Source organism: Pelophylax lessonae (assembly GCF_965119305.1).
Source record: "Pelophylax lessonae genome assembly, chromosome: 4".
NCBI lineage: Eukaryota > Metazoa > Chordata > Amphibia > Anura > Ranidae > Pelophylax > Pelophylax lessonae.
This window is the reverse complement of record NC_138771.1, coordinates 235,611,669-235,625,629: the sequence shown is the minus strand read 5'-3', so window position 1 is coordinate 235,625,629 and position 13,961 is coordinate 235,611,669. Positions and strand designations below refer to the sequence as shown.

General features: G+C 43.4%; 1 protein-coding gene across 2 annotated transcripts in view; it reads right to left on the bottom strand.

Moving 5' to 3' along the window:
* The window catches only part of DOCK4 (dedicator of cytokinesis 4), a 529,522-nt gene that overhangs the window by 228,054 nt on the left and 287,507 nt on the right, over window positions 1-13,961 (bottom strand). For both annotated transcript variants that reach the window (XM_082254719.1, XM_082254720.1), the window contains exon 17: window positions 10,036-10,192. In XM_082254719.1, coding sequence (XP_082110845.1) covers window positions 10,036-10,192 — 157 coding nt within the window. The remainder of the gene's footprint in view (window positions 1-10,035; window positions 10,193-13,961) is intronic.

Sequence of the window (13,961 nt, the reverse complement as noted above, 5' to 3'; positions counted from 1 at the left end):
CAGGAAAGGTTTCACTCAGAACAGGCCTGGCCATTTTCAACCAAAGAAGCTGAGTGCACATGCTCAGCATCATATGCAGAGGTTGTCTTTCGGTAATAGACGTATGAGTGCTGCCAGCATTGCTGCAGAAGTTGAAGGGGTAGGGGGTAGCCTGTCAGTGATCAGACCATACGCCGCACACTGCATCAAATTGGTCTGCATGGCTGTTGTCCCAGAAAGAAGCCTCTTCTAAAGATGATGCACAAGAAAACCCACAAACAATTTGCTCAAGACAAGCAGACTAGGGACATGGATTACTGCAACCATGTCCTGTGGTCTGAGGAGACCAAGATAAACGTATTTGGTTTAAATGGTGTCAAGCGTGTGTGGCGGCAACCAGGTGAGGCATACAAAGACAAGTGTGTCTTGCCTACAGTCATGCATGGTGGTGGGAGTGTCATGGTCTGGGGCTACATGAGTGCTGCTGGAACTGAGGAGCTACAGTTTATTAAGGGAACCATGAATGCCAACATGTACTGCAATATACTGAAGCAGAGCATGATCCCCTCCCTTTGGAGACTGGGCCGCAGGGTAGTATTCCCACATAATAACAACCACAAACACACCTCCAAGACAGCCACTGCCTTATTAAAGAAGCTGAGGGTAAAGGTGATGGAATGGCCAAGCATGTCTCCAGACCTAAACCCTATTGAGCATCTGTGAGGCATCCTCAAACAGAAGGTGGAGGAGCGCAAGGTCTCCAACATAAACCAGCTCCGTGATGTCGTCATGCAGGGGTGGAAGAGGACTCAGGTGGCAACCTGTGAAGCTCTGGTGAACTCCATACCCAAGAGGGTTAGGGCAGTGCTGGAAAGTAATGGTGGGCACACAAATTATTGACACTTTGGGCCCAATTTGGACATTTTTATGTAGGGGTGTACTTACTTTTGTTGCCAGCAGTTTAGGAATTATTGGCTGTGTGTTGAGTTATTTTGAGGGGACAGCCCATTTTCACTGCTATACAAGCTGTACACTCACTACTTTACATTGTCATTTCTTCAGTGTTGTCACATGTAAAGATATAATAAAATATTTACAAAAACTAGAGGGGTGTACTCACTTTTGTGAGATATATATATATATATATATATATATATCACAAAAATTAAAGGAACACTTTGAAAACACATCAGATCTCAATAGGGAAAATATGCTGGATATCTATACTGATATGGACTGGGTAATGTGTTAGGAACGAAAGGATGCCACATCATTTGATGAAAATGAAAATTGACAACCTACAGAGGGCTGAATTCAAAGGCTAGTCCATTTAGCTGAAATTTCATTGCAGCAACTCAAAATGGCACTCCGTAGTTTGTATGGCCCCCACATGCTTTTATGCATGCCTCACGATGTCGGGGCATGCTCCTAATGAGACGACAGATGGTGTCCTGGGCAGTGTTGGGGGTAACGCAGGGGCGTAACTACAGGGGATGCAGGGGTTGCAATCGCTACCGGGCCCCATGCTCCAGGGGGCCCGGTAGCAAACCAGTGGGTGAACTTCCAGGATCGCAAAGGTCACACTTGCGACCGGACCCTGGCATTGCACCACTGTGGGGAGGCCCACAAGATTGCAGGAAGGGGGCCCACTGCAGAACCTGTGAAAGAATCCTGCTGCGGGACCGTAATAAAAGGCCATGCAACGAGTGTAAAGAGCCCCAGGATTAGTGGGAAGAGCCCTGGGCTTGAAGGTAAGGGCCCCGGCCAGGGGTCTGGGGGGCCCTTCATGGTTTCTTGCATCAGGGCCCTGAAGGTTCTAGTTACGCCTCTGGGGTAACGAGTTACAAAATAACGGACTACAGTAATACATTACTTTTTTTGGTAACAAAGTAACGTAACTAGTTACAATACTAATATTGGTAACTACACTACTTTACTAGGCTATAGGAGGTAACTATACTACTTTACTAGGCAATAGGAACGCGCTTTCCTGCGTTACCCAAGCCATGCGATACAATTGTTATTTCGAAGAATAGAGAGGGATGAAGTTTATGACTTTTTGTTGCACTTTACGTTTTATTCTGTTTTTTCAGGTTTTGTTCTCATGTTTCCCAAAGCCTGTGTTTATACAATAAACTCTATGCAGAAAGAGTGTCATGTATCTTCTTCTACACGGTCAATTAAGAAAGAGGAACGTAAAGTAATAAGTAGTGAAGTTACTTTTCAAATGCAGTAACTGGGGTATTTCCTCCCAGATCTGGACCAGTTGTCACTGAGCTGGTCCAGATCTGGGAGGTGCAATCTGGCAGCGTTGGATGGACCGAAATATAACGTCTTAGAGGTGTTCCATTGGATTTAGGTCAGGCGAGTTTTGGGGTAATTTAATGGTATCAATTCCTTCATCCTCCAGGAACTGGCTGCATACTCTCGCCACATGAGGCCAGGCATTGTCGTGCACCAGGAGGAACCCAGGACCCACTGCACAAGCGTAGGGTCTGACAATGGGCCCAAGGATTTCATCCCGATACCTAATAGCAGTCAGGCTGTCATTGTCTAGTCTGTAGAGGTCTGTCGTCCCGTCATTGATATGCCTCCCCAGACTATCACTGACTCACCACCAAATCGGTCATGCTGAACTATGTTACAGGCAGCATAACGTTCTCCATGGCTTCTCCAGACCCTTTACCAACTCCTGCAAATTCCACACCCACATGCTGATAAAACCTCCAGGACACTGGGGTATGTCCTTTCCACATTACCTCCCTCACCCTTCTGCTTCTTCTAACATCTGGTGACATATTCCCAAACTCTGGTCCTCCATCAATTAACTGTGCCAAACACTCCCATAACCCTATACCAATGATGGCAAACCCTGGTAAACCAAATGTTGTGGAACTACATTCCTCATGATGCTTATGCACTCTCCAGTGTAGTTGAGCAGCATGGGAAATGTAGTTCCAAAACATCAGGAGTGCCAAGGTTCGCCATCACTGCCCTATACCCTCTCTGGCAGCAGCCTGAAAAAATACACAGAACTAAGTTTCCGTTCCTCTTATTCCCAAAACCAGCCTCCCCTTCTCCTGCGCCCCCTTTGGAATGCCTACTCTGAAAACTCACCTCCCTTCACAACCTCGTAATTACAAATTCCTTTAACCTATTTGCCATTACCGAAACCTGGCTTCATGAATCCAACACTGCTTCCCCTGCTTCTCTCTCCCCATGGTGGCCTTCTCTGGACTCTCTCCCCCAGACCCAGTGGATGGAAGGGAGGTGGAGTGGGAATCCTAGCCCCACGCAGCACCTGTCAAGTACTTCACACTCCTTTCTCACGGATACTCTCCTCTTATGAGGCACATTGCATTCGTCTATTTTCTTGCGTTTCTCTAAGAATTGCTGTGATCTACCAGCCCCCTGGCTACCCTACTTTCACTCTTCTGAAATCCCCACAATCATTCTAAGTGACTTTAACATATATGTTAATGCTAATACTACTGCTACTTCTAAACTTCTCAGTCTAACCTCCTCTTTTGACCTGAAGCAATGAATACAGGCTCCTACTCACTCTGATGGCAACACCCTTAACCTTGTATTCTCCTATCTATGCACTTCGTGCAGCCTCACCAACAATCCTCTCCCACTCTCTTATTACCCCCTTAGTCTCTCTCTCCCTGTCTTCGACCTCCTCTTCCTCCAACCACCTAACAGTTACCCGTAGAAACCTTGGCTACCTCAACTCTTCTCTACTCTGCTACGGACCACCTCTGTAACAAAATCTCACCCCTGTCATGTCCCAACCTAGCAACTTCTGTCTACAGCAGCTTACTGTCATCCTCCCTAGACAAGCTTGCATCCCTCACTAGACAGACAATCAGGCTTTGACCCCTACAACCTTGGCAAACAGATGACACCAAAAGTCTCAAAAAACGTAGTCGTGCTCTTGAGGGCCTGTGGCTTAAAAGGAAGTCCCAGAAAGACTTTAACAAATATAATTCTGCAATCCAAAAATTCTATCCCTGCCTCCTCACTGCCAAGCAGACATGTTTAATCTCTCTCATTAAAAACCTGCTCATCCAGTCCCCGTCAACGCTTCTCTACCTTCAACTCTCTTCTTTATCCTCCACTGCCTCTCACTATCTCACTCACTGCCAACGCCAATCACTTCAAAAATAAGATTGATACAATTCATGAGGGGATCTCCAATGCACAAATATCTCCTCCACTTAGCACCCCAAGTCCACAGGTACAATCATTACTTCCCTCGTTCAAAACTGCCACTATTAACAAAGGTTGCTACGTTTTTTCTAATGCCCACCTAACCCCCAGCCCCTGGACCCTGTTCCCTCGCAAATGCTAGGTCACTCTCTGGCTCTATCCTATACTCTCTAACTCATATCTTCAATCCCTCTCTTCTGGGATCTTCCCAAACTCTCTGAAACATGCACTAGTCACCTCCATCATTAAAAAGTCCTCACTAGACCCCACCAATATTAAAAAACTTTGACCCATTTCCTTACTCCCCTTTTACGCCAAACTCCTTAAATGTCTGGTCTACAACCAACTGAGCGATGATCTGATCGAGAACAAACTTCTTGATCCCCTTCAGTCCAGATTTCTCCCTCAGCACTCCATGGAAACCGCTCTGCTTAAACTCACAAACAATCTACTGATGGCAAAAACCAATGGACACTTTTCCGTACTCCTACACCTCTCTGCTGCCTCTGACACAGTGGACCCCCCCCCTTCTCCTAAAAAAACTCCACTCCTTTGGTCTCCATGGCTGTACTCTTCACTGGTTCTTATCCTACCTATCACACCACACCTTTAGTGTCACTCACAATTCTACTCCCTCTTCTCCTCTTCCTTTATCCATCAGGGTTCCCTGAGGTTCTGTTCTTGGACCTCTCCTTTTCTTAATCTACACCTCCTCCCTGGGTCAGGTGATTGCTTCCTATGGCTTTAAATACCATTTCTATGCTGATGACACCCAAATCTCTCTACACCTCAGCTCACCCCATCACTCTCCTAATGCATCAATGTTTTATTAACAGACATATCAGCCTAGATGTCACAACATTTCCTCAAACTCAATCTATCCAAAACCCATCTCATAATATTTCCTTCCCCTGATTTCTCTGTCAAGATCGATGGCTCAACTATCAAGCCGTCCCTGCACGCCAAGGTTCTAGGTGTAATCCCAGACTCTGCACTATCCTTTCAGCCCCACATCCATTTACTGTCCAAAGCGTGCTGCCTTAACCTCCCCAACATCTCCAAGATACGCCCCTTTCTAACCATTGACACCACAAAGCTTCTAATTCACTCCCTGGTCATCTCCCACCTCGACTATTGCAACTCTCTCCTCATTGTCTTATTCTTACATAGGCTATCCCCCCTTCAGTCCATCATGAATGCTGCTGCCAGGTTCATCCACCATACCAACTGCTCAGTGTCTGCTACCCCTCTCTGCCAATCTCTCCACTGGCTTGCACTCACCCAACAAATTAAATTTAAGATACAAATTACAAAGCCATCTACAACTCTGCTGCAAGATACAGCACTAACCTAGGTCAGTGATAACATTTTCATTCCTCCCAAGACCTCCTGCTCTCTAGCTCACTTGTCACCTCCTTCCTTGCTAGCCTTCAGGACTTCTGTAAAGCCTCTCCCATCTTCTGAAACTCCCTACCCCAATCTGTCTAAAGCATCTCCCATCCTCTGAAACTCCCTACCCCAATCTGTCCAACTATCTCCTACTCTGTCCACTTTCAGACAATCCCTGAAAACTCATCTCTTCAGAGAGGCCTATTCAGCCCCCATCTAACAACTGTACATTTATTTTCTCCACCAGCCCATCCCCCACAGTTATTAGCTTTTGTATCTCTTGACCTTCCCTCTTAGATTGTAAGTTCTAACAAATAGGACTCTCTGATTCCTACTGTAATAAACTGTATTGCACTGTCTGTCCTTATGTTGTAAAGCGCTGCAAGCTGTAAACTGTCAGCGCTATATAAATCCTGTATAATAATAATAATATCGTTAGTATGCTTTCTGTCCAGATTTTTCCATACTAGTAGGTCAATGTAGCTTAACATACTGTCAAGTAATGTTCTGAAAATGTTCTCAGATTAATATGTTAAAACTAAATGTTTGCATTTGCCTATAAATGTTTTATTAAATACACTTCCAGGGTCAGCATAACCAGTAAGTGTTAAGTGACCTAGTTAACCTCCATCAACTGCATGAAAAGAAAGGGGTCTTTAGTAGAGATACAAATCAGGCTTTGCAATTTCAGACCAGGGAAACGTTTAACAAGAGTTTTATAAATAAATTGTGAGGCATATTTATTAACAATACTATTTAAAGTTTTAGATATTAAATCATAGTGATTAATTTGAACAGTGCTGATATTATGTATGGGACTTTTGCACTGACTTTTTAATGAACTTTAACACTTCATGCTTTGGATTTCTAGCATTGTTCTAGCGCCTTCTGGAATCTATTAACAATGATTTAATTTATTGGAAGAGATACCGTATATTTCTTATAGAGGAGGCAGCAGGATTGTTGTTATAGTTTAATTGTTAAAACACTTATTTATCACTATTTATTATTATTTGAGTATTATTATTTAGGTTCATTATTTAACGAGCAGTGTTATTAGAGGTTTATTACTCGGGAACTCATTGACAGAAAGTCCTTGAGTAAAAAAAATATGTGTAAATACCTGAGTAGTGAGGAGTATAGACGAGTAAAGGTGTGCAAGCGTATAGACAAGTAAAATTCTTCTTCATTCCCGCTGTTGTAATATACTCATTTATACTCATGTAAACATGCTTACAGACAAGTAAGCACACGTATGCGAGTAAATAACTGCGTTCAAATGTAAAATTTTCTATTTTGATTTTACGGCTCTGTACTCAACGCTGTTTTACTGATCTTTATTCAGCTGTGTACGCTGTTCCATAGACAATAATTCATCTCATTTCAAATCAGTAAAAAAAAATGTGGCATTTATTTATTTCCATGTGCAAGAGGCTTAAAGATAGTGGTAGTTCCTAGCAGCATAGGATTCAAGCAAGGACAGGTACAAATATTTTATCAGCAATAGTTGTCTGAGAAAGATCTGACTACAAGAGAATTTTAGATGGAGAGCTCCAAAGTGTTCCTTTATTTCATGAATATACAGTTTTCTCATTTAAAATCTAAAGATTAAAACAAGGTTGCACTGATTAAGCTCCAACTGATTTGGAATGGTAATTGCATATTAATAGTACAGAATAAATGCACAAATATACTAGCTTTAGACAAATCCATTTGGCAATGTTGTGTGAAATCAATACTGATGATTAAATCAAACCAAAGAGGTTTCCAATTTACTATCTGACCTATGAAAAATTATGTAAAGTGTGCGCTGTTAAATTGAAAATCAATACTAATAATTAGACATGCTCTAAAAACAAATCCAATATGTGCAGTTTTAGAAGGAACACAAAAGAAAACATTCTAACCTTAGGCTGGGTCTGAATTCTATTTTGGTATAGTGATATTGCTGGAATGTTATGAATATGCTTCATAGGCTGGAAGGACAGGAGGGGGGGGGGGAGGCTTACCCTCTCACATATGTCCACTATAGTCACAACTATGCAATATGAAAATTAAATAACTAAAAATACAATCTAGGACAACCCTGAAGGACTAAACAGGGAAGCCCCCTATCAGTGTTACCCTTTATAAAGTATTTGTAAAATATAAGTATTAATGTGTTACTAAGAAGAATGAAAATCTTAGTAACTATTTATACTATTAAAAAAGAGTTTGCTTTAATACTAGCGAAATGTTAGGACTAGGCACTCATCCCTACAGTTGGAACCATTATTCATGGAGGAAACGCAATGAATCCAAAATACATACACTGCTCAAAAAAATTAAAGGGACACTTTTTAATCAGAGTATGGCATCAAGTCAATTAAACTACTGGGATATTGATCTGATCAGTTAAGTAGCAGAGGGGGTTGTTAATCCGTTTCAGCTGCTTTGGTGTTAATAAAATTAACAACAGGTGTACTAGATGGGCAACAAAAACAACCTCCAAAACATGAATGGTTTTACAGGTAAAGGCCACTGACATTTGTTTCCCTATTCATTTTTTCTGACTGCTTTTCACTAGTTTTGCAATTGGCTAGGGCAGTGATGGAGAACCTTGGCACCCCAGATGTTTTGGAACTACATTTCCCATAATGTTCATGAACTCTGCAGTCTGGTTGAGCATCATGGGAAACGTAGTTCCAAAACATCTGGGGTGCCAAGGTTTGCCATCACTGGGCTAGGGTCAGTGTCACTACTGTTAGCATGAAGCGATACCTGGACCCTATAAACGTTGCACAGGCAGTCCAACTCCTCCAGGATGGCACATCAATACTTGCCATTGCCAGGTTTGCTCTGTCTCCCAGCGCAGTCTCAGGAGCATGGAGGAGATTCTGAGAGACAGGTAGTTACTCTAGGAGAGCTGGACAGGGCTGTAGAGGGTCCTTAACCCATCAGCATGACCGGTATCGGTTTCTTTGTTCAAGGAGGAACAGGATGAGCACCGCCCAAAGCCCTACACAATGGCCTCCAGAAGCCACATTATGCTACCTGTAACATCTTACAGCATGACCGGTTTGGTGATGGGTCAGTGATAGTCTGGGGAGGCATATCCATTGAGGAACGCACAGACCTCTACAGGCTAGACAATGTCACCTCGACTGCCATTAAGTGTCGGGATTAAATCCTTTGACCAGCTGGTCACTGGTGCAGTGGGTCCTGCGTTCCTCCTGGTGCATGACAATGCCCAGCCTCATGTGGCGAGAGTATGCAGCTGGTTACTGGCAGATGAAGGAATTGATAACATTGAATGGCCCCCACACTCAACTGACCTAAATCCAATAGAACACCTCTGGGACATTATGTTTCAGTCAATCCGACTGCTCTAGGTTGCACCTCTGTCTGTTTAGGAGCTCAGTGATGCCCTGGTCCAGATCTGGGAGAAAATACCCCAGGACACCATCTGTCGTCTCATTAGGAGCGTGCTCTGATGTTGTCAGGCATGCATACAAGCATGTGAGGGCCATACAAACTACGGAGGACCATTTTGAGTTGCTGCAATGAAATTTCAGCAAAATGTACTAGCCTGCTGCATCATTCTTTCACTTTGATTTTCGGTGTGTCTTTGAATATAGCCCTCTGTAGGTTGATAATTTAAATTTCCTTTTCTTCCTAACACATTACCATGTCCATATCAGTATAGATATCCAGCATGCTTTTCCCCATTGAGATCTGATGCGTTTTCTAAGTGTTCCTTTAATTTTTTTGAGCAGTGCATATCAATTGCATGTGCAATTGTCACAAACGTTTCCCAAGTTAAAGATACACTAAAAAAAACACAGCTTCAGAAAACAAAGCGGAGATGTATACACCTGCATGATGACTGAAATGACATTCAACCAGCAATGGGCAGATTAGAACAACTATTAAAAAAAAAAAAAAGACGCCTCAAGCAAAAGTTACAGTATTACACATACAAAATGTTTTAACTTTGAGCAGAGTGTAAAATGTATACGTGTAAATATACAACTAGAATTACTGTTCCAGTTATTAATAAATTTATTCTAACCTAATCAGTGGAATGAGCCTTGACAAAGTCTATCATTTGGGCAACCATTAAAAATTGCTTAAGCCCTAAAATTATTTTTATGATTACCTTATTAGAAATAACAATTTTGTACCACAGTGTAATATTAATTCTAAAGCAGAACACTTAAAAAGTAGTTGCATTTTTTTTTAGGTGAAGAAGCATTATTCTATTATTAAACGCTGTGCGGTACCTGTCAGTGGCACAAACTCTAGTTTGTTTCTAAGGTAACTGGGAAATATATCCTTGTGTCTTGAATACAATCAGTTTGCACTGACATTGACAGCCAAAGCAACAAAGCCTTGATCAAGGAACTACAAAGCTGCAGAAATTGCATGACAGACTGCAAACTTAATATTTAAAGAAACATTATTTTAATTTCTCACCATTTTGTGTCAGCTTGGTTGAACAAAGAAATGAGGTTATCCAAAAAGACTCTTTTGTACTTTTAACTGCTTGATTATTATTTCCATGTTGATTTCCTTTCAAAAATGGGAGTTTGAGGTAGCGGCAGGAATCCTGAAAAATTGTGTTCTCTTCACACTGTAAAAAGACAACTTTAAACTTTAAAATTGCTAGAAAACAGCATCTGGAATATACATACATTACAATATGCCTACATTGCAAGTGTATATTCCCTGCACAACAGTATTCGGTTTAAAGGCAAAGTCATGTTACATTCATGCATTTTCCAGAATTATCTTGAAATAATTAAAATAATTTTTATTTATTTTTTATTAATAGGTACTGTGTACTGTCTTTTTTTTTCTATATACTGATTGGTAGCCACTAGGGGGTGCACATATCTGTAGGTCAAACAATACTATGGTATGAGCAACAAAGCTCAATGAGGTTGATTACTAAAGGCAAAAATAAAAATAATGTGCACTGAAAGTTTAATTGCTCTAAATCTGAGGGGAAGCTCTACTGATTTACATCATCCAATCATGAGCAAACAAAAATGCTGTGGTTTTTTTTTTTTATATACCCTTGCTTGTGATTGAGAATTCTTTGAAAAGTGAAGCTTTTTCCAAGTTCTGGAGCAAGTGCATTGCAGTGCACAGTGTATTTGCCTTTAGTAATTCAACCACAATGGCTATAGAGAGAAAGTCAAATCATTGATGTAAACAAGCACAACTATAATGAAATACAGGAGTCCCATATAAATGCATGGCAAAACCAAATGAAGAACACAGATTTGAGTAGCAGACTGTACCGTTGACAGGAACTTTAGATCATTTGTTAAATAGACTGAAATAAAGTTAAATTGTGACTTTTGTTCAAGTAACATTTAAAAAATTGTAATGATTTCAGGTAAATTTTAACTTTCAGCTAAATTTCAGGAGTCTACAATCACACCTGCTCCCATTATGATATTATTAACACTTTATATAAGGACTGGTGCCATTTTTCAGAAAAATGGGATTTTCGACTTACCGTAAAATCCATTTCTCTGATGTTCATTGACAGACACAGCTCCTGATCTTCTTAATCATCGGGTTATACTGCCCCCTACAGGAGTAGGACACTAGGCAGAAAAAAAAAGTCTATGGGCAGTCCCAGGGGGTATACTCCCTCTCTCTGCTATAGGTACTCAGTTTTGTTACAAGCAATGACAGAAGAATTACAACTCCACAGAGGGGTGGGTGCTGTGTATGTCAATGAACATCAGAGAAATGGATTTTACGGTAAGTCAAAAATTCAATTTTCGCTTTTGTTCATTGACGGACACAGCTCCTGATCTTCCTAACCATTGGGATGTCCCAAAGCAGTGTTAAACATGAGGGGTGGGAACAGCGAAAAATAAATTACCAAGGCTAAACTATAGTCAACCAGGTAAACAGGAGCTCAACCAAAACTGGAGCTCACCTGAAAAAAACAATACACCCTCAAAGAGGACCAGCTCCTCTAAACAGCAGCCTGCAAAACCTTGCAGCCAAAAAAAGCATCCCCAGATGCCAACACATCCACTTTATAAAACTTTGTGAAAGCGTGCACCGACGATCAAGTGGCCGCCTTGCAAACCTGCGTCACCGATGCCGGATGACGGAAAGCCCAGGAGGCACTGAGCGCCCAAGTAGAGTGCGCCTTGACAGGGAAATGAGGAACCTGACTTTTGATGGAATAGGCCTGAATCCCCGTCTGTCTGATCTATCTGGAAATGGTGGCAGAGGAAGCGGACAACCCTTTCGGAGGCCCATCCGCCAGCACAAATAGTCAGTCTGACTTCCTAAAAGACTCAGTAGCTGCCAGGTACACCCTTATTTCCCGGACCAGACCCAAGCCATGCAACGCAATTTCCTTTAGATGTTTTTGCCTGGGGCACAGGGAAGGCAACACAATGTCTTCATTCAAATGAAAATCAGAGACAACCCCTGGAAGGAATGACGGACAGGGGCAAAGAACCACCTTATCTCTGTGAAGTAGGTTGAAAGACAGGAGAGCACCGCCAATTCCAACAACCTGTGCGCAGAAGTGATAGACACCAAAAAGGCCACCTTCTGAGACAACGCAAGCAGGGGAATCTCCCGAAGATTCTCAGAAGGAGGCTTTTGGAGGACTAAGCGCACCAAATTGAGGTCCCAAGGTGGCAACGGAGACCGCACTGGAGGAGCGAAGTGCTGAACTCCCTGAAGGAAAGTACGCACCAGGGAGTGTGTGGCCAAGGGCCGTTAAAAGAAGATCACAAAGGCCGACACCTGGCCCTTGATAGTACTCAAGACCAGTTTCTGCTCAAGCCCCAATTGAAGGAAGGTCAGGATTCGAGCCATCGAAAAGAATCGACGATTAACCCCAAAAGACTCACACCATGCAATGTACGTCATCCACGTATGATAGTAGATCTTCCTAGAAGTGGATTTCCTAGCTTTTAACAGTGTTGGAATCCCAGACTCAGACAAACCTCTATCCTTCAGCATCTGGCGTTCAACAGCCAAGTTGTCGAAGCCAGCGACCGTAAAGCAGGATGGAAGATTGGCTCTTGGGACAGCAGATCCTCCCTGAGAGGAAGCTTCCAAGGAACGTCGGCGACCAGCTGCACCAGATCGGTGTACCAAGCCCGGTAAGGCCAGTCCAGGGCCACGAAGATGACCAGAATCCCTTCTGCCTCGATCCTGCGTAGAAGTCTTGGCAGAAGCTTGGAGGGTAAGCGTAAATCAGACAATACTGATCCCACTGGGCCACCAGAGCGTCTGTGGCGTATGACAGAGGATTCCATGACCATGCCACAAGCCTCTGCACCTTTCCGTTGAGCCGAGACGCCAACAGATCTACCTCGGGGATGCCCCACCAGAGACACAACTGATGAAACATCTCCAGATGAAGGAACCACTCCCCTTGGTCCAACGCCTGCCAACTGAGGTAATCCACCTGCCAGTTTTCCACCCCCCGAATGTGCAAGGCGGAGAGGGCTGGAACGAACACAGTCATTCCACGGTCCAGACACAGTCTGATCACTTGAAGTTCCAGGACATTGAACATGAAAGTCTGGACTCTTCCAGTGTTCAGACCCCCTGAGCAGAATTGTTGCCAATGACGCCTCCCTAGCCAAACAGTCTGGCATCTATGGTGACCACTGTACAATATAAGGGAAGGAAGGATTTGCCCAGAGGAAGCGACAGAGAACGAAGCCACCATATCAGGGACCCTTTCGTTCCCCAGCTCAGCCAGGTCTGATTGTCAAGAGACTGCAGATTCTTGTTCCATTTGTCCAGAATCTCCTTTGTCCCTTTTTTGTCCAGCACCCGCATGCAAGTCTGGAGGGATGACCATCTGCTAGACAGCAGAAAATGAATTTCAGCCTGCAGTTTCTGGAGTTTGTCCAGAGGAAGGAGCACTCTGGCTAAGGCCGAGTCCAGAGTCAGACCCAGATAGTCCAGCTTTGTGCACAGAACCAGAGCCGACTTCTGAAAATTCAGATAACAGTCGAACAGAAGGACATCATGCAAGCAGCCCATAACTGTGCCACCCCTGATGTAACAATGTTAGCACCGGGACCAACACTTTTGTGAAGACCCGAGGAATGGAGGCGAGACCAAAGGGTAACGCCACAAACTGATAAAAGCTGCTCCTGCATGGTTGGGTCCTGGAGTGCCCCGCAGCCTCTGAGAGGGTAATCAGGTGGGTAAATGTGCTCCAAAGACTCCATGAGGCAATAGGTGGACCCCCACAAAAAAAGGGAAACCCCCACTGCTCCAGCAGCACCACCCGGTCGCCAGTAGCAGAGCATCGATCTTCAGTGGAGAGGACCCCACCAGACTCACCACCCAGCAGAAATCGGCACCTGCAGCCACCAAAATAATCCGCACTCCAC